The 22,184-nt window shown below is 34.7% G+C and overlaps 1 protein-coding gene across 3 annotated transcripts; it reads left to right on the top strand.

The window, feature by feature from the left end:
• Positions 1 to 4,061: 4,061 nt before the first annotated feature.
• LOC110024116 lies at positions 4,062 to 22,111 on the top strand. Of its 3 annotated transcripts, XM_020723904.1 has the most exons (12): positions 4,062 to 6,864; positions 6,946 to 7,066; positions 7,424 to 7,663; positions 8,130 to 8,259; positions 13,205 to 13,357; positions 13,744 to 13,988; positions 14,087 to 14,144; positions 18,249 to 18,455; positions 19,197 to 19,432; positions 19,688 to 19,766; positions 19,843 to 19,980; positions 21,473 to 22,111. In XM_020723904.1, exons 1-12 carry the CDS (start codon positions 4,263 to 4,265, stop codon positions 21,650 to 21,652), a joined length of 4,389 nt encoding a protein of 1,462 aa, XP_020579563.1. In that variant the 5' UTR covers positions 4,062 to 4,262; the 3' UTR covers positions 21,653 to 22,111. The 3 variants fall into 3 exon arrangements, with proteins under 3 accessions (XP_020579563.1, XP_020579555.1, XP_020579570.1); XM_020723896.1 differs by having other exon boundaries at positions 4,062 to 7,066; XM_020723911.1 differs by lacking the exons at positions 13,744 to 13,988; positions 14,087 to 14,144 and having other exon boundaries at positions 4,062 to 7,066.
• The last annotated feature ends 73 nt before the right edge of the window (positions 22,112 to 22,184 follow it).

Here is a 22,184-nt window from a genome sequence, read left to right as displayed (position 1 = left end):
ATACATAGAGATGAGCCCTCATCTTCCTTCTATGGCCTCCCTCTCAAGCGACACCTTGATACAAGGCCTCAAGATGCTCTCCTCCTCTCTAACTCTATAGTTATTCTCTCCTTTGTGGTAGCTTAAGATATCTTCTCCCTTTCCTCTTCTAAGCCTCACACCCTTAAGATTTCTTCCCTTGCTCTCCTAAGCCTCACACTCTCTCTATTTATTGAAGCAAGAGAATGGTAGGTGGGAGGTAGGTGAGCGGTAGGTGAGCGGTAGGTGAACGGTTGGTGAGATGTGGTAGGTGAGCGGTACCACATTACAAAAGTGCCCTTTTACCTTAGTTCATTAATTGGGGGTCAAAATAACAGGTTGGTACTCAATATATTGTTATGCTTGTTCATTCTTTTTGGTTGAATAAAGGTAAAAGGGATAGGAACTAAGTCACATACTAGTTTACACAATAATTTACAAGTTAATAATGAATATTTATCTATGTCTAGCAGCCAAATATTAATTTTTCTTGGCTTCAATAACGAAGAAAACTCGATCAGCAAACCCATGAAATCACAGAAGTTAGCTAACGCAAGCCAATGGATAACAAACAAGTCATATGTGAAGCCAAAAAATGGTGCATGTTGTAGTTAAACTTAAAATAGCTAATCGATGAATTATGTCCACAACTGCTATACTTTAAGTAGCAAATCAAGTCGTTTCACAATTTCATTGTTTATTCATTGTACTTTTTAAAAATTTCATATGGAACTTTTAACTTCCAAGTCCGACCAGACGTAACATACAATTCACAGAAGCAAATAAATTTATTAATGAGCAACAAACACAACAAAATTGGCAGTTTATCATATTTTTTTCGTTTCCAAATGTTATTATCTCTTGATAAAACTCTTCCTTAACACAATGAACATCAAATAATTTAGTATCCGAATATTATGCTATATTCTCGCTCACATAGAGCATGTTCGGCTTTAGGCTTTTGCTTCGATCAAGCTATTAACTGATGTTAACTCGTGACGTCAAATGAATGCCATGTAAAAGATAATTTTACACAAAGATAGGCAAATAGTACCCAAATTTTACTTATAATTTTGATTTTAAAAATAACACAAATTGTAAAGTCTTATAAAAGAGAAGCAAAGAATATGCAAATAGTGCAAGAAGAATAAATTTCTTTCCTAAAGTTTAGCACAATCATAATGTATACCGCATTCACAGAAATAAGAAGCTGTATCAGTTGGGCGAATGTTAAATTATCTTCTTATTATTTGCTCTAAGTTATTTGAATTGGATGCGAACTAAATCCCAACAAAAAAAACAAAGCTATGTGATATCTGCAAAAGAGGAGTTATTACTGGTAATTTTAAGTTTCAGTGTTTTTGGATTCATAAAGTAAAACTTACCGAATCTCATGGGCATGGAGAAATAAACTCAACTGTTATTTTTCAAAACCCAGATTCATGATACTTCCAAATGTTTGAGACTTTTCCAATGCATTTCATTAAGTAGCGGGACCAAACATATCAAGTTCTTCAATACAAAAGAAATTATGCAATGAATCAAAACTGATAAACAAACCCTCAAAATATATAAATATTATTTACACAAATTAGAAACTATAACAAGTGAGCTTATAAATAGTTAATTAAACTTACTAAACAAATACAGTGAATAAACATTTCGGATTAGGCAATTGTGTTCTTGCAAGAATACCTAAACTAATCACTCATAAGAAAACTTATCAAGGTTTATGAGAATTTAAACAGCACGAGATTAGTCACAATGAACCTGAAAGATCAAAGATTCAACCTTGCAAATCCCTTCTTGCTCTCCATTGCATAGGAACCAAGCGAAGAAGCTTTATTGACGAAGATAGAAAATGAAACAAACCAATAGCATTCCTTTAGAATTAATTTAAGATAGAGGGAAGAAGAGAAACCTTAACTCTTCCCCAACTAACTATTTAAAAAAGTATATATGAGTTGAGAATCTCAGCATCACCATGTCCATAAAAAAAAAATTGTGATAGGGTTGATTTTGAGAATATCAGAAAGCCCAAAAGGAAAGAGTACGACGAAGTAAGACCCACTGACAAAAGATCATGAAACTAGTCTGTTTATATGACCAAGTGAGAATGTCAAAGTCATGCCAGCAAGACCAAAGCCGACCAAAACACGAGGCGAACTGAAAAAGGCTAGATGATCCAAACATGAAGCGTTTAGCCAAACACAAGACAAAGAAACTTTGAGCCAACCTTTATGGGAAAATTGATCCGAATGAAGGTTCAATTCCTCGGTATCTCCAACTATTCTGGAGACTTTCAGAAGTCATTCATCAGTTATCAAGGATCAATAGCGTGACTAGATCGATTGATCAACTCATGCTGATCAGGCTCAGCCGAAAAAGCCGATCCTACCGACCGAGCTGATCCCACCTATCCGAAGCCAATTAAGCTTAGCATGTTGAGTCATGGAGCAGTCGGGCGCTAAGGTCATACATGTAATATATCAAAAATACCCTAAAATGGACCACTTAAAAGCAAGAGCTAAAATATAACATCATTATATTGTACTCTCCCCTCTATAAATATAAATACATAAATTATTTTAAGAACAAACACACACTTATTTGTTCCTTATTTGATGATGACGGGACAGCTCACAGTTTTGAATGATTATGCCTCATTCATCAAAAGATGAAACTGAAACTTTTTCAGATATAAAAAGATAATTACACTGTTAAAAAAAAAATAAATAAAATAAATAAAAAAGACTAACGGCTCTTTTTGAGAAAGATCCCACATCGAACCAATCGATGTTGGTCTCTAGAAAATTCTTCAATAATTAGATATTTCAGTTTTTAGAGATGCATGATATAGATTACATTCACTGCATGGAATGAGCATTATTTACATGCATACCGCATAATTCTTATTTATTTATATATTTCTAACCTAAATATTTATATTTAACAATATATCAAAAATGTCAGAAGTATAATATTTTTAAACGTGAAATACAACTTCTCCTACACAAATTTATGACACCAAATATAAATATCAAGTTTTGGGCTCTAGATATGCAATCGTAGGGCTGTCAAAAAAACACATTGTTCGATTTATTGAATAGCTCTTTTTCGCTCTGTTTGCTAAGCAAATGAGCCAATCACGAATAATTTTTTTTTTAGCACGATTTATAAACTAGCTGAAATTTGTTCGTGTTTGTTTTAGCTCGAAATAATTATATAATATTTATTTATATTAAAAATGTTAAATTTTATTATTTTTAAAAATGATTTGGTTGTTATAATTATAAAAACATAAGCTTAGGGGTTAGATATGTAAATAAATAGGATTTTTGGTGGTATGTATGTAAATGCTTTTAAAATTGAGCACCGATTTCTCTGATTTAGAATTTATATATGTAAATAAAAAAGAAATAGGTGGTATCTATTTAAATATCATCGGATTTTCCCATAAAAGCTCCTTTTTCCGCCTTCTCTTTTTTACTTGTAATTCCAAATAAGAATTGTATATAAACACTAAAATGAGTTTCTTATTTGCTCCTGGCCTTCATTTGGAAACAGAAACAATTTATTTCTTTTAATTTAAGAAGTACATTAAAATAAATATTTTATTTTGGATGTTATTAAAAAATGGGAAAATTTTATTTCTTCTTATTTTGAAAATATGATAATTTAAATTTTTTTTAGTCATTCTTTGATGAGTAGCTTATATTCGAGCCGAACACGTGCTAACACGAGCAAATTTGAATTAAATCAAATCAAACACGAACAACAATTTGATAAATGAGAATATTAAAATGATATTGATTTATTATTATTTTGAATATAAAAATTAAAATAGTAAAATTAATTATTTAAATTTTGAATAAAAATAATATTTATTATGTAAAAGGAAAGGTTTGGGTGATATAAATATAAAAAATAAAAAATAAAATTTAAATTGTAGATATGCAAATTTATTGAACGCGAAGGGTGTGCCGCTAAATACAATTTAAAAATAAATAGAAAAATATAAAAAAGAAAAAAAAAGTCTCCATTTTTGAACCCCAACCAATTGCCCACGTCGACGCAGCGAAGCAAAAGGGTAGCGATCTTCAGCACGAAGTCGCCGGCGAGGAGAACACAAATTTGGAGAACCAATCGACTCCTCGAATCCCTTCGATCTTTCACTGCCGCCGCCCTGCAATTCGCCGGAAACATCCGCCGCACGCCGGAAAGTTAATGTCTTCCGACGGCAAATGTCACCCGTTATGTTAGACTTTCGGTCACCTGTCTCTTCCTCCTCCCATAAGGTTCAATCCAATCGTTACACATCGCAGAGGTTTGTTACAGGCTGTATACCTTCACCCCCTTCTCATCATATCTTTAAATCAGGCGGCATTCCCGATCCTTCTTCGTCCATGGATCGATCGAACCTAGGGCAAGGGGTTTCGGCTACTACGGAGAAGCTTTCGGTTCCACGTTTCCGGAAGCAGAGGAAGCGATTAGGTATTTCTCGTGCGTCGCCCGCGAACCCTGCATCGGATGGTGGTGCCGGTATCGGGCAGTCTAGGTCGAAAACGCTTTATGCTGTTCCTTTTGATCTGGGAGAAGATAGTGGGACGCAGTGTGTGCTGGAGCGGTTATATGGATGGAAGCCTTTTGTATCGGATGCATCAAATTGTTCCAGTTCTGGAACAGGAGTTGTGTTTAGCGCTGGTTCGTCAGGATCAAATGCTAGTTCGAGCAGTATTGGGGTGGGGAGTGGTAAAGGCGCTGCGTTTGATGTTTGTGACGGAGGTAGAGGCGATATTGGCGAGGGAAATTTTGTGTTTGGTAGGGGAATGGAGAAAGTTGCTAGCTGGAGTAGTAGCTCTTCGCAGAGCTCGTGTACAAAGAACTTGGGCAATGACGACTCCGCTAAATTAAAAAGTTCTGAAACAGGAATACCAGTGGGTGGTTCGTCTTGCTCTCTAGTTGAAGATAATATGTTCTCTGATAAGGGTGTATTTGTTTTTGGGGTCAGTGGAAGGAATGATGGTAATTTGTACAACGGTTCGTCGTTGGGATTGGAGAATGATGCAACCTTTAAATTGAATTCAAGCAAAAATGTTGACGAGAAAAGTGGGAAGCCGGAGTCTGGTATGTTTGCGCATTGGAATGGAGAGAAGAAAAGCATCCATCCAAGCAAAAACTCTTATTTTATCCCTGGTGATGGTTTATGTAGTGAACAACCTGACAGAGCCAGGAAGAAGGATCAGGAGAACTCTGGTAATGTGGACTCTCGGAAGGCAGACAGTGGTGTAGATGTATTTGGACGCTTTGCAGAGACAAAGGTTAATTTAGATCAGAACTCAACCATGTGCTCCAATGGAAGCTCATTTTTCTCAGTTTCCAAGTTACCTGAAGACTTAATGAAGCTCAAGATTGACTCTTCTGAGAATGGTGAAAATGGGAACAAGAATTCAAGTGTTTTTGTATTTGGGAGTGGTGCAAATAATAGCAGCCGTGCAAGCAAGAGTTCATCATTCAATTTTTTGGACAGCACCTTATCAAAGCTACCTCAGAAAATGGAGAAGCTGAACTTAGATAGTTCTGTTGGTGTGTCTCGTGGAGATTATGATGCAGGTGCTGAGAGCAGTTTAAAGAAACAAACTCAGTTCAGTCAGACTTCTCCTTCAGGTAATAATGTGGGCGGCTCTATGTTTCCTGGGGAGTTGAAAAAACAAAACTTACATAGCTCAGATATTGGGGAGCTTGGGAATGACGATAATGGTGTTTTCGTATTTGGTAGAGGTATGAGGAAAAATGCTAATTCAGGCAATTTGTCGTTCCAAAGTTTTGAGGAGAGTTCAATTTCTAAGCTTCCTGATGAAATGAAGAACATGAAGTTGAATAACTTAGCCAATGAGGATGATTCTCAGAAAAATAATCCGGGAAATACTTGGAACAATCATGATAACAATGCAGCTCCCAACTTAAGTTCACGTCCGAGCAAAGAAGATTATGGTTCAAAAGTCACACCCTTGCAGGCCCATAACTCCTGTGGGCTGAATGCAGAACCTACATCATTTTCTTCTGCACTACCCAGCTTCCAGAATTCTATGAATCATCTATATTTCACCAGCATGCGTGCCGGATCAGACATGCCCATGGAATTTATAAGTCAAAAGCTTGATTCTTCTCTGTTGACCAAGGAGAGTCTCTTCACTAAACCGCAAAAGAACATGACTAAGGAAGATTCTAAAAACGTCCGGGTAAAGAATAAAAGATCTAAAGCAAGGAAATCTACTCCAATACACCCAAGTATAGCTAAACAGTTTGGTTCTGTGGATAAGGGTCTTGAGGAAAATCAAGAGCAAGATTCTACTGGCGCAGATTCACCAATGGATTACTCACCTTATCAGGAGACTTTAGTATCTAACTTGTGCTTGGATGCACATGTTGAAACTGACAAATCCATCCATTTTGATTCAAGATGCGTATCAAATGATGCTCAAAAATCAGTTTTTGACATTAATGAAAGTTTTCATGAACATGAAGAAGCAGATTCTTGTTTTAGAGTTCCTTCTGAGAGACATTTTACTTCTGTGGATGAAATGAATTCAGGACTTCAGAAAGGAAACCTTGAAGCCATAAATGATAATTTTGACTCTGTCATTCAAGCAAAATCTTCATCTATAGAATCAGAATCATTCAGCTATGACTCAAGCTTAAAAGAGCCTACTTACAAGGGTAAATTCACGTTAAATTCTTGTTCACAAGATGCTGGCCAATCCAATTTTATGTTTGCTGCTACATCTGTTCAAGGCCCATCATCAGTATCGAAACGGAATCACCGACGGAAAATCAAAATAAAAGGTGGTGAGGAATCACATCGTAATTTTAAGCAGCCTTTGGCTCCTCGACCTTCAAATACATTTCTTTTTCCAAATGCAACAGTGCCCACTGATACCAAACAAGAGCACAAAGACATTTTTGATGGTGCAAGAGAAGAAAATTTTAATGCTACAAAATCTAAACAGGATTCTGCAGAAGAAACCTGTGAAAAGTGGCGACTCAGGTTCTCTTTATATTTTTTCAAATTTCTTACACTTCTCATGTTTTTTTTTCCTTACCTTATTCAAAACATCCATTTTGCACTAATAAATTATGGTTGATTTACATGCATACCACCCAATTCTTATGTATTTACTTAGTTAACACCTAAATCTTTTTTATCACGCAAATATTGCCACCATTTTAACTTTTAAAAAGTGAAACACGCCTTTTCATGCATCGGTAAGGTGGCTTATATGTAAAATTGATGTTTGGATGTTAGGTATGTAAACACATAATTATTGAGTGCTAATGCAGTTAAATCCTCCATATTTATTTAGTGGTGGTTGTTTGACACTAATCTTTCTTTTCTATGGTACAGAGGTAATCAAGCTTATGCAGATGGAAATCTTTCTAAAGCTGAAGACTTTTATAGTCGTGGAGTGGACTCTTTCTCTTTCGAGGAAATTTCTAAAGGCTGCAGTAGAGCTTTGATGTTGTGTTATAGTAATCGTGCAGCTACACGAATGTCACTTGGAAGGTTGAGGGAAGCACTTGATGACTGTAAGATGGCTATCACAATTGATCCTAGCTTTCTTCGAGCCCGAGTAAGGGCTGGGAAGTACGTGATTCGTGTTTTTTATTTTCCTAATTGTGCACATGCTTGCATTTCATTTTTTTTTTAATTATCTCTGTCTTATACTTTAGTAATCTCATATATTAGAACTGTTAATGAAAAGAAAAAAAAGGAATATTGAACGTGCTGTTCATAAAATAAAGGGAAATTCACATACACAGCACAAAGTTTTTATGTATTTACATATCTCACACGTAAACTTTTACATGCATACCACTTTGGTACTTCAAACCTATGCATGAAAATGTGTATTTCACTTTTAAAAAGTGATAATAGTGCTAATTTTGATTTGATATTAAAGATTTGAGTTTTATGTGTTTTAATATGAAGGTATAGGTGTGAGATATGTAAATACATAAGAATTGTGGGCTATGTGTGAATGCCCCTTTTTTAATTCACTTTCACAGCTTATATTTTTCTAAGAAATCTTATTATTTTTTCATTTTTGTAGTATCCATCTTTCTCTTGGAGAGACTGCAGATGCCCTGCAACATTTTGAGAAGGTCTTGCAATTAGACAAGGAGGCAAAATCTGACCAGAAAATTCTATTAGAGGCCATTGATGGCATTGAAAAAACTCAGGTAGAATTTTCTTTTAATTGGTCTTGGAATTGTCCCTTTGTTCTTAAAGCTGTCATAATATTTTGTGTTTTTCTTTACTAAATTTAGTTGGATCACCAGTCAATAGTATTCATTTATGAAAAACTTATATGACTGTTAAAGGGGAACATTTTAGTGGATTAAGATTTTAATCCAGTTGGCTTACTGAATTGTTTAAAAGAAAATTTCTTGTTGAACTGAAAGTTCTCTAGTTTGCTTGAACCTTAACTTGTTCATCAATTTTTTACTGGACTAAGTAGAGGTTAAATTGTTCGTTGCACTCAAAACTTTAATACCTATTTTTTCAAGAAATCAATGATCATAATTTGCTATAACCCTTCACCCCAACATCTATTCTCAACAAATATTGGCAACTAAGCAGATTTTAGATTTTTATTATAAATATGAAATCAGTTGTTTTTTTCTTCAACGATGAAATTTGAACAATTGCTCCTTGAAGAACCTTTCTCGTGCTAGTTGAAAACATCACGTGATTTTCTCTCTTCACTATTTGTTCTTTTAGCTTGATGTTGATAGATGTAAAGCTAAATCCAAGTAGCAATATGTTGTTAGGAAATTCTTTGTCTTTGGAGCAAAATATTTTAATTGAGAGTTATAGACATTATTGCTATTGTGCATATTAATTATCTTTTTTATGTATTTCTAGTTTTCATGATTCAATGGTTAGGGAAAGTATAAATCTCTCGTTATAGAAATTTTTAAAATTTCATCGAAAGAATAATTTAAGGGATAATTATAACCGGTTATGTTCAAATGCGATAACACAATGATGGGTAACTGTATATTTATATTTGATAAAATTATAGTTTTTAATGACGCAAAATAGTGCACCATGGCACATGATGCAGCGAAGCTTACTACCTATGTTAGAACATTGACATGGTGCATAGTTTCAAAATATTGTGCACCATTTGATTATGGTATGCTTCATTTGCATTATCTTGAGAGTTTTTATATACTTTTCACTTAACTAGTGCTTAATTAATTAATTGCTAAAATAAAATAATTTTTGCCCTAAACAGTGATTAAATGAGTTTTAAAGGCTAAATCCAAATTGGGTTACTTGCCTTCGCCTTATAGAATCCATATCAAAATTTGGTAGATCACAAGCCCTCGTCTCATACTAGCATGAAAAATTACTTTTGTCATTAGTGAATGCTTGTAATGAATGTAAGGATTCGTGGCTAGTATGTGATTCATTATATTTTTCCTTCTAACTCTTTTGGATTTTCAAGGAAGGAACAATAAGCATCATGATGTTTCAAAGAAGGACTAATGTTAGTTCTCAATTATTTCTCCCGCTTAACATATAATGCTGACTGACGTTTATTTTTGAGGTTTTTAATGATCGTATACTTATATTTTTAATTAAATGCTAGCTCAAAGTTTTAGAACATCCCTGGTTGATGACATCGTTGTGATCTAGATTGGTGGTTGAAAGTTGAGTTTGTATATGGGAAAATAGATGACGATGGATGGTAAACTCAATGAAAATCCCATTCCTTTGTCTCTTTGGGCCAACTTGTTGGATTCAATTTATCATTTATAGAAGGTTGGAAGGCTGCATCATCCAAGTAATCTAAGGTACATTCTATTAGATGTCTTGAATAGGTTCATGTGACAATACAACAAAGCGTATGAGCATGTACCTTCAAAGGGAATGCCAATGTTCTTGAATGAATGAGGTATTCAAGGTCTTGTGTGGTTTATTATGATTTAGAGGTTCAAGACGTGATGTTAAAGGTATAATGCAATGTGCTTACTATTTCAATCAAAGTTGACTCAGGGGCATAACGAATGGAGTAGTGCATTCAAAGGTGTTAGTACATGATTGCCTCTCACTTCGAGGTATTGGCATAGTTAGTTTACTTGTCCAATATGAATTTTGTCCCACTAAAATAGGATGCATCTTAAGGTATATTGGGCATAAACATGTTTTAAAAATTGAACCAAACCGGTCGGTCCAACTATTTTAATTATGAACATGTCCTTCGATTGGTTCTCGCAAAGAATTATCTTGAATTGACTGTTGAATCAGTGAAGAGGTTTGACTTTTTATGAGTCAGAGGACTCTTATTTTGATCAATTTTTGGCGTATTGATTCCATTGGATGGTTAGAAATTAAAGATTTATATTTAAAAAGACGAAAATAACTAAAATATCATGTTTGAAATTTTATTGTAGAATTTTATTTACAATATTTAAGAATAAGCTATTGTAAATTAGAATATTGTATATTGAATATGTGAAAATATTATTATTGTGTTCTTATTACATCATTTGAATCCTATTAAAATAATTATAATATTCATACATCATCTTGTTTAATCCCAATTTAATATTTGAAAATTGGACTCCTTTTGGTTCAATATCCGATTTGATTTTAATAACCATGGCAAGAACTTTATATCGCGAGATGTCTTCATTATGAGACTCGATTCTCGAGGGTTTATGCCCGTGTAGTAGAGGGCTATATGTCGTATCCATGGTTTTCTTTAATGAGATAACTATCTTGTTGACTCTTCAAAGCATTGCCTTATGCTCAAAGAAAGGTGGGTTTGCTTTTAGTGATCATAAGATTTACCTAGCAAATGTGTTCAGATATTAAAAAGTTTTGGGCTTACAGCTATGTGTATATAAAGGCCCGGGAAGTGGGACTTACTAGATTATGGGTTTATAGACTAACCTAAGGATGTATGTGGGATCGATGGAGTTATGGTCCAACTTAAGAATTTTTATTAGATTGATGGGGTAATGGCTTAGTTTGAGGATGTTTGTGGGACTTATGGGGTTATGCAGTTGCTTAAGAACATATATAAGACTTTATTAGGTTATTATCCAACCCAAGAATTGTATTCTATGCTTCCTTCATATAAAAACACTTCGGAATATAGCACCTTAAGTCTCTGAAGGTTTGAATCAACTCTATGATCCATGTGTGACATATCCTTTTTGGTTAGAGGAATGATTTGAGGATGTCTTATTTTCTCGTGATATAAAGGAGGTAGCCTGGGGATTTAAATATTTATCATAATTAACTTTGAAGGCCTTATGAAATTGTGTATTCAAATGTAATGGTGAAAGTTATGCCATTGAGCCCTAAAGATCAAGAACTAGTGCTTCTTGCTTTATTATTGAGGATGTTTACTTTTAGGACTCATCATTCTGATATTGGAAGGAAATACCGGATTGATCTTGCCTTGTAAACACAATGGTATGGCTTCATTAGTGTTGAATTATTTAGTTTGAGTTCGAAGCCAGTTGAGAAGTCTGGGAGTGGAACTTACGAACTTTTGGTGCTAGGTCTCACAACTTTGCCCTAAATGCAAAGTTACTTGAGTCTAATTTTTTTTAAGAACATTCCTAAATATCTTATACAAATATAAAATCAACATCTTGGTGAGTCACTCCTCATCAGGGCTTGAACCATTGAAGGCTTTGGCAACTTTCTTTGGGATCAAGGTTAGCTACTCTTTTTCTGCTTGTTGAGACATTGAATCAGATAGGCTGATTGCATGCATACATTATATTTAAAAATTTATAGAGATGGTTGAGATAGATTTGAAAGAGACGTCATTAGATTATTATTATTTATGCCATGATCTTGTATAAACTCTAGGAATCTAAAAGACATCATAATGGACCCAACAAAGGGAAGCTCATCCTTGGCGATGGCGGTCACTTGAGATAAAGCTTGAGATCAATGAATGATGACTAGTGGTTGGTTATTATAGGTGATTGCATGTTTTTTGGTGTTACGTGTGAGGTGAGAGGGAAGAGACATAGGCAATCAGATGTATTAAAAAAAAAGTCAGGGCGATATAGATTGAGGCTAGTGTGTTTGTCGAGTGCTTTGCATGCATAGAGTAGATCATCACGAGTTTCTTGCATCTAGAGTTGGATAGTTTATCATGCTGAAAGGCTAGGAGTTGGCCCAATTAAGGCAGCTTTTCGCAAGATATGAGGTAACTAATGGGTTGACTAGGAACATCTTTGCATTTTTGTTGGAGTTGGCTATCCAGATTGCTTGAGCAAGTGAAGGAACAAGTGGAAAGCTGCGGCTTTTGAAGGGAGTAAGCCTTGGGTGCAGGCATCCCAGTGGCATTTATCGTGGTTTTTATAGTTGAGATTTTTTTAATTTGCAAATTTTTATTTATTTTGAATGAATTGCATCCCATGAAATTTAAACACAGACATGTGTACACAGCTAAGACATGACATGGGCACAACGGCACGACATAATTTCAAAAGGAGAGGACGACATGTCGTGGACATATGTTTATATTTAATAAATTATCAATATTAAATATTTATATTTTTTATGTTATTTTCTATTGAAGACATCATAGAATTAAATATAATTTCATGGAAGGGCTTCTACTAATAAAATGAACTAAACATGATTAATATTTAAAAAATTTATATTTGATCACACTAGCATTTATAAATGTCCCACCGTATCTTTGTTGTGTTCTTGTTGTATCTCATCATGTCCTTACCATGTCTCACCGTGTCAGAAACCTTAATCTACAATAAAATATTCCTAATAGTTTGTAATGCGTCAGACGCATGTTGGGGCATGTTGGAGCCTTGTCTGACATGTGTCCAACATGGATACAAAGGCCATTCCGAAGTGTCTGTGTTTCATAGGTTGCATTTAATTTATTGTTGTTAGAACTTATTAGTTGATTATGAGTGTCATTTAGTCTAATGTATTTGATGAAGTGCATATCGTATCATATACTTGCTAAACTCTTGAACAATTAGTATCTTCTTCATTTGATGTGATTTTGAATTTTTAATTTGACACGTCACAGTTCTCTCATTTCTCTGCACAATAAATGCCATATTTTTTTCTATTTATTAGTGCACTTCTGATATTTTCAGGCATTGTTTCTTGTGACAGAAATTGAATAATTTAATGGATCAATCTTCCATCTTCTTGACAAAATGGACTCCAGACGATGCAGCTAAAGTTTTCGAAATGGTCTCCGAGGCACTCTCCATTGCTCCTCAGTCAGAAATCTTGTTAGAAATGAAGGCTGAGGCTCTACTGAAGGTTCGCAATGTTTTTACGCTATTTTGTTCTTATTGTGATTCAATTTTAATTTTTGTAAGTTTTCTCCCTCTGCACCTGCTTTAGTAATTGGTACAAAAAGATTTGGAGGTAATGAATTATATTGATGTTTTAGCTTGTTTATGTATTTACATATCTCACGCTTATACTTTCTTATTTACACATAGCACTCAAATCTTTAATATCAAGTTAAAAATAGCACTATTACCACTTTTTAAACGTGAAATTCATCCTCTCATACATAGCTTTAAAGCACCAAAATGTTATGTTTGTAAATATGAAAGTTTAAGTGTGAGATAAGTAAATACATAAGAATTGTGTGCTATTTATATAAATTTCCAAATTCTTATAATTTGGCAATCCAACAGCTACGGAACTATGATGAAGCAATTCAGGTGTGTGAGCAGACACTGGAATTTGCCGAGAAGAATTCTCGTGTTACTGAAACTGATTCTCAGTCTATGGACAGAAATTGTTCCAAATCTATTAAAAAGTCCCATGCTAGGTTTTGGCGTTGGCGCATCATCTCGAAATCTTATTTTTATTTAGGAAAACTTGAGGAGGCTAATGAGCTACTTCAGAAACTCGAAAAAATGAAGCCTGATATCGACAAGTATTACTTGAGCTCTGCTTTGTGATTACTTTCATATTTAATGAGTTGCTTTTTTTATTTCCTTTAAGTAAATAATTGCTTTTTGGATATTGGAATAGGTATCCGGAAGCTTCCACATCATTTTTTGTCACTGTATGCGAGCTTCTACGCCTAAAAGTAATTATTTTTTCATCATTGAATCACTTTTCAAGTATTTTGTTTGTTCTTTTTCCCCCCATTTTCTATTGATGCTGGTTGTTTTAAATTTTTTGCCTTATTTTTTAGGTTTTTTTTTAAAATTTTAAGTATGAAAAAAAGGAGCAATTTTTGGTGTTGTATGCACAACAAATTACATGGAAAATGATACTGATAAAACAGTACTGCATATATAGTTTATTAAAACTGTAATTAGATTGTTGAAGAAGTTTCAATATTTTGTTGCGAGCAAATGCCAAATGTAAATTTTGATTAAAAGAAATGTAAATTTTTATTATATGACATAACTTATTAATCCAAGGATTTGTGAGATCATTGCATATATAGTCTTAAAACTAACAAATCATGCACCGGAGAATCATACAAGTCAATTAGAATGTTATGTTACCCACTTTTTATGAATTATATGGTATTTAAAACCATTCTAGTCTTTTAGTAAGTTGCTTAATTTAATTATTGCTTATTATGACTCAAAATCTGTTATAAGTTATCTTAGGAAATAGTTTATTCCTATTAGAAGTTATGAGGATTAAACATATTTTCTTTCCTATTTTATGTTGTTTCATTTATCTCAAAAATAATTAATATGAATTGATTAATTAGAGATATTAGGAGTCATATCTTTTCTATGCTAGAATTTATGTAAGGGTTATTTATACTCTCTTTTATATCAATAAAAATATTTTGAATTTTAACATGGTATCAGAGTTTAATTTCGTATCCTAGCCACCTGTCCTCCTTCCAGAACCATCGAACTCCCTTCTTGCCATCCGCCATGTGGGACGGGAGGGGCAATTGTCTTGGTATTTGAAACAATGATTTATTTTCTTCTTCACCTAACCATAGATCCCGACCTCCTGCCTAACCCTAGATCCCAACCACCGGGCTAATCTACAATAGCCGCATTCCTTAATTGTAGAGCCTCTCGCAATTTTTCCTAGCAGTCATCCCCTCTGGCTAGTTGTCCCAGCCACTGGCTTGCTCTGCATCCGACCAGCTCTTCCTGCTCTTCAACATTTTGGCTTCTTTGATTTTTCTATAGGTCCTTACCACTGGAGGTACAACTTTCCCTAGAGCTGCAGCTTTCCTGCCACCTTCACTGTAGGTCTTTCCCACAGTTTTTTGGCGCTTGTTCCCTGCAGCAGTCCGATTCCTGGTTTATAGCAATCTGGCTTCCCATATTTTCTGCCATTGTCCAGATTTCCAGCAGTCCGGCTTTCTAATTTCAAGTTTGCCTACAGATCTCCTTTGTTACTTTTGTCAGTCGGCTTTATGTCTCAAAATCTCAACCAACTCCTTTGGCTCAGTCGGAATCATGGTAAACTCCTCCAATTTTGAGCTATCTTTAGAAGGTGTTTTGGATTCCACCAGAGAGTTGAATCCAACCTCGACAGTAGGGGCGACTTTATCACTCATAGTGGAAATCTCTGTTTCAATCGCTTATCTCTTTTGCATGATTTTCTAGCCATTAGACCTCCCTGCCGACCACTCCAGCTGCTTCAGCCCCGACGGAAATGGCAATCGCAATCCCCCTACGCAGTGAGGAGCGCGAGCCGAGCCCTGGTTGTGTCGAGAAGCCTTTGTGGCTCGTGATGTTTTGTGTAACTAATATGTTGGATTATGTTGATCAAGGAATGATTGCAAGCAATGGTGTAAGTGGTAGACAAAGCAAATGCGTGGAGAGCGGTATTTGCATATCATAAGGTGGAATTCAAGGTGACTTCGACCTCAACAATTTTGAAGATGGTGTCCTCTCATCTGCGTTTATGGTTGGACTTCTAGTGGCATCTCCAATATTTTGCACCCTTAGCAAAAAGTGAAGCTTCATTCATAAGCCTCACAGCTCCATCAATTGAACAATGCAATTGCATCACAGAAAACAGTTTGGCATGTAGCTTTCTACATGGAAATTCCATCTGGAATTGCACTTGGTTACGTATATGGTGGAATGGTTGGGAATGATCTCCATTAGAGTTATGCTTTCTAAAGGGAGGCACCCTTGATGCTTCCATTTGCTATTTTTGGCTTTCTTATAAAGCCATTGTAGTTTTTATTCGTCAAAGCCTGATAAGGAGGAAGCCTTGGGTGCAACCGATGCAGCAGACTTATTTCGAAAAATTTTTCTGCAACATCCCTCCTTTAGAACCTTTTCCTGGAACAGGCCTCCTCCAAAGCGCTTTATGCAGTCCCTCCTTTGGTGCCTTTTTTCTGCATCAGACCCTCTGCAAATTTTTCCTGCATCGAGCCCTCATTCGGATTCTTTCCTGCATCAAAGCTTCCTCCGGAATCTTTCTTTCAGCAAATCCCTCTGCAGAGCGCTTCCGGCAGCAAGTCCTCCACTGAAATTATTCCTGCAGCAGGTCATCCTCTTGAGTTTTTTATGTATCAGGTCCTCTGGTACTTTTTTCTGCAGCAAGTCTTGCCTTCGAATTTTTTTCTTTTTTCTGCAGGTCATACCCTACAATTTTTCTTGTTGGTTGTCTATTCCCTGCAAACACCTCTGCAACATTACCCATAGGAGTTTTCCGCCTATCTACAGACACTGCAGGTACTGCAGTCAAAGATAACTACATCAACTTGAAATTAGTTTTTCCTGCAGGTTGTCTATATCTCTGCAAACTCTCTTAGAACATTATTTGTAGAAACCTTCTATCTACTTACAAACACTGCAGGAACTGCAGTCAAAGACAACTTTAGTTGTCTACTTCCTTGCAAACTCCCCTGCAGCATTACCTGTAAGTGTTATGTCTGCCTACAAACACTGTAGGAACTGCAGTCAAAGACAGCTGCAGTCAACTAGAAGTAAATTTTTCCTACAGGTTATCTACTTTCCTACAAACTTCCTTGCAGCATTACCTCTAGAAGTATTCTGCCTACCTACAGACACTACAGGAACCACAGTAAAAAATAATCGCAGTACGAATGAAGAAGTTCCACTTCACAGGATCTTCCTCATCCATTATTTGATGTTTTCAAATCTAAGTTGAACATGATTTCAACTATGGTTCAACTTGAGGGAAAGTGTTTTAAGTTATATTAGGAAATAATTTATTCATGTTAGAAGTAACGAAGGTTAAACTTATTTCTTTAGATTTGATTTTTTCCTTTTCTAATTTAGATTTTTCTATTTTATGTTGTTTACTTTATTACTAAAACAATTAATATGAATTGATTAATTGGATTATTAGGAGTTATATCTTTTCTTTCCTGTTATTTTTTTTTTTATTTTCTTTCCTATCCTAAGATTCATGTAAGGGTTATTTATATCCTTCTTCATATCAATAAAAATATTCCGCATTATTCTCAATTCCAACAAAATCTTATGTGGTTCCTCTGAGAGCATTTAGTGGTTCAGGGCTTCTCTCTCTTTCGACATTTTAATTTAGGGAAATTTAGATATGTATCACACAATTCTTATGTATTTGCATATCTCACACCTAAACTTTCATATTTACATACATAGCACTTTTTGGTGTTTTAAACCTATGCATTCGAAAGTGTATTTTATTTTTAAAAAGTGGTAGTGTTATTCGTGATGTGATATTAAAGATTTGAGCACTATGTGTGTGAATATGAAAGTTTAGGCTTGAAATATAGAAATGCATTAGAATTGTATTTTATGCTCTAAATGCGCCTTTAAATTAATTTCAGGCCACTGTTTCGCATGTAACAACTATTTCTATGCATGCGGTCCCCTAAAAAGTGCGTCAGCGACATTCAACACTTGTCCTTGTTTATAAAATAATCAAGTTTCCCTTTTCTGTATTCAATGAATCTTATTTCCATAAAAAAGAGCCATTTACATACATACCACACAATTCTTATGTATTTAGTATTTACAGATCTAACACCTAAACTTTACATTTTATATTTATACCAACCAAATCCTTTATTTCGCATTAAAAATACCACTATTTTAACTTTTAAAAAGTGCAATACATCTTTGCATGCATAAGCATGGTGGCATATATGTAAAAATTGAAGTTTAGGTAAATACATAGAAATTATTAAATCTTCGAAAAAAAAATTATCCAAGTTGATTTATTAGTGCATCTTCTTCCAAAGACTGCAGGAAATGAAGCATTTCAAGCAGGAAAGCATCTGGAGGCTGTGGAGCTTTATACAGCTGCTTTAACATTGAATACGGAATCCCGTCCTTTTACGGCAATATGTTTCTGCAACCGTGCTGCTGCATACCAAGCTCTGGGCCAAATTACTGATGCTATTGCGGATTGCAGTCTTGCTATTGCTCTCGACTCTACTTATAAAAGGGTTTGTGATCTTTTGCATTGTCAGTTTGCTTTACTAGTGGTTTCTTAATTAGCGTAGTGTCACATCGAAAACCAAGTATATAGCAGAATTTTAGTTTATTCATGTTGTGCCTGTAATTTTTGGGGGAGAAAAGTGTCAAAATGGTCCCCTTACTATTTGTCGGAAGACATTTTAGTCCTAGTGTCTATAAAAATGTCACTTTTGTCCCTAGATTCTTTTAATGGGGGCTAAATTAATTTTCCCTAGGGACTATTTAAGCCCATATTAAAAGAGTTGGAGGACTAACTTGACATTTTTATAGGCTCCGTGATTAAAATGACCCCATATAAATAGTTAGGGGATTATTTTGACACTTTACTTAAAACTTAATTTTTGTTGATAAATTGCCCATTTTGAGGACCACATATCCTGTTACTTCATTCTTAAACCGCACATCATTTTATTTTTAACGAAGATTTACATACATACTACTTAATTCATATATATTTACATATCTAACATCAAAAATATATATACCACCACTTTACCTATGCATGAAAAGGTGTACTTCACTTTAAAAGATTAAAATAGTGGTATTTTTTATGTGATATGAAAGATTGAGGTGGCTAAGTGTAAACAAAGGAAAGTATAGGTGCTAGATTTGTTAATACATAGGAATGGATGGTTTGTATGTAAATGCCCCTTATTTTCATCTTTGGTGAGCATAGTTAACAGCTTTAGAATATTATGCTGACCTTGCAGGCAATTTCTAGAAGAGCCACTTTACATGAAATGATTAGAGACTATGGGCAGGCAGTCACTGATCTTCAAAAGTTGACTTCTCTTCTTGAGGTGCATTCGGATGATAAAAACAGTGCTAGTGGATCCCTTGGTAGATCGAGCAGTAACTTCGAAGATCTCAATCAAGCTCGAATGAGGCTTTCGAGAGTCGAAGATGAGGCCCGAAAAGGAGCAACATTAAATATGTATATGATATTGTAAGCCCTGTCAGCTTTAGCATGGTAGCGAACAATCTTCGGTTTTTAAGCATTGTTTCTTCATACTTGTTGCCTCACCTTTTTTTTTTTTTTTTTTTTTTTTTTTTTGTGTTTAGGCATATGATTAGTATCTATGTTTGCTAGTTATATTATGTAGGGGACTTTTTTTGCACTTTACTTTATTTCAATTTTCTTAGCATGCCGCATAAAAACTACTTCAATTTTGCTAATATAGCCACTTATCTCTTAATACAGGGGAATTGAAAGTTCATGCTCTACTACAGATGTGAGGAAAGCTTATCGCAAAGCTGCACTGAGGCATCATCCTGATAAGGTATTGATAAAATTTCCACTATTTTTCTTACTTCTACTATCAGAGAGAAAAAATTATAACGATTTAATCGATACAGGCCGGTCAATTCCTAGCTCGAAGTGAGAATGGTGATGATGGAGTTTGGAGAGAAATTGCGGAAGAAGTCCACTCGGATGCTTCTAGATTATTCAAGATGATCGGGGAGGCATATGCGATTCTCATAGACCCATCGAAGGTACTTTGAAATTTATATTTTCAGAAACTCGAACATATTTATTGTTCGATATTGGAGTTGTTGGCTACTTTTTTTGATAGGCTGATTCAATGAGTTGAATTTCATGTGATAATTACTTGGCTAATTGGATTTTAAGGTTTCATCAGGATTAGAAATACCCATTTTAACCTTTAAATATGTAGAATTGAACGAGAAAAGTGCAAAAATGGTCCCTTAACTCTTTGTGGGGATTTATTTTAGTCTTAAGAGGTTATAAAAATGTCAATTTAATCCCCAAACTCCTTTAATATGAGTTGTAATAGTCCTCACAGAGGGGACTACTTTAGCTCCCATTAAAACGGACCGACGTCTAATTTCACATCTTTATAAACTCTAGGACTAAAATGGACTAAAATGGACCCATGCGTGTAGTTAGGGGTCTATTTTTGCACTTTAATCATAAATTAAATGACTATATGAAATATGATAAACTTTTGATTACATCAAAAGAACCTGTTCTGTTGAAAAAAAGAGATTTTAAAAGAACAGATAATTAAGCATTTTTCAAGTCCAAGGCCTCAACATATGGTATAGAAAGTGCTAATATAGCTCAGTAATTAGAGAGCCATGTTGTTTTTTATGTTTACATTGACATATATACTACTCAAATCCTACGTGTTTACATATCTAACGCCTTAATTTCAATTTTTGCATATTTATATGCCACCTTTCCTACGCATGAAAGGTTATATTTTGTTTTTAAAAGTATTTTTGTGTGTTGTGAAAGATGGGGGGTGATAGAAATGTAAAATGTAAAGTTTAAGTGTTAGATATGTAAATACAGAAAAATTGGGTGGTATGCATGTGAATTCCTCTTTTTTTATTCTATAGTGGACTAAGATTTCCAAAAGGTTACCAAAATTACTCTACGACTTGAAACTTCTAACCAGAACTCCACTGACAATTTTTTTTTATATCTTAAGCAAAAATACAATTGTACTGCGACATTTCTGATCTATCTGCCTGTATGAAGATGATCATGACAATACTGTTAAAATTTGTTAGCCTTTTCTATCGAAAAAATTTTACTGAGTGATATGTACTTGAGCAATTTGGTGTAGTTGCTTTTTTTCTTTTATCATTTACATACATACCACTCAATTCCTATGTATTTATATATCTAATTGCTTAACTTTGCTTTTTACATTTATATCATCTAAATCATTCATATAGGTAGGACGGGATATATAGGTAAATTTTGAAGTTTAGATAATAGATATTGTAAATACACAGGAATTTAGTGGTACCATGGTTGTATGTAAAATTTCCTTTATTTTATCACTAGGATTTAATGTTGTTTTGCCTTCAAATTTAAAAACTGTTTTGACATTTTTCTCGTTATATAACCTTCCTAGTATGAACAAATAGAAATCATTGCCCTTTTTTTCTTTTTTGGGCGAAATTGTTTCATTTTTTCATTGACAAACTGTATAACGGTCATTTGCCTGTTTAGCGCCAACAATATGATATTGAGGAGGAGTTGAGGACTATGAAGAAAAACTATGGCTCTTATGGCGCAAGTAGTTCGACCCGAACCCAAGCTAGCAGCAACAGCAGCCAACAGGAAAAACCTTTCAATTCACATCACTGGAACCCGTATAGAAGTTCGTATTGGCGGAGATCGGAGGGATGATTTCTGCACCATGCTTCAACTTGGATCTGTAGAAGAAGCTGGAAGCTGCATTGCCTGCTGATAGTCTGCCATTAAGAGCTGTGATTTCATGGAATATGAGGGGGCTGACTGTCAAAATGTTGGAAGAGTGCATTTTTCTGTAAATAATTTCGCTGAGGGGTTGATTGAGCCATTTGGAGCAGGGATTGGATTGGCGGGAGAGATCGGCTGGGTGATTGCAAATGTAAAAAGAGGAATTATATTGGAGATTGGAGTGGAGAGTTATTCGTCTGGTTTGGTGAGGAATATTTTCAATTTAGTGCTATAGTTTATATGGTATTGCCTTTGGTTTTATTTAATTGGGCAGAAATGAAAGGTATTATTTAGTTGAGATTGTTGGAAATGTATGTTGCTTCCTAGAATTCTTTTTTCACGAGGCACATTTCTTATTTGAATGTTATTGTTTGTTTTTTGTCACAATGTGAGGATATTTCATTGGGAAAGATTTGCGTGCATGCCACAATTGCTATTCACATGTCTAGTACTTATATTT

Source organism: Phalaenopsis equestris, unplaced genomic scaffold, assembly GCF_001263595.1.
Source record: "Phalaenopsis equestris unplaced genomic scaffold, ASM126359v1 Scaffold000002, whole genome shotgun sequence".
NCBI lineage: Eukaryota > Viridiplantae > Streptophyta > Magnoliopsida > Asparagales > Orchidaceae > Phalaenopsis > Phalaenopsis equestris.
This window is presented reverse-complemented; position numbering and strand designations above follow the sequence as displayed.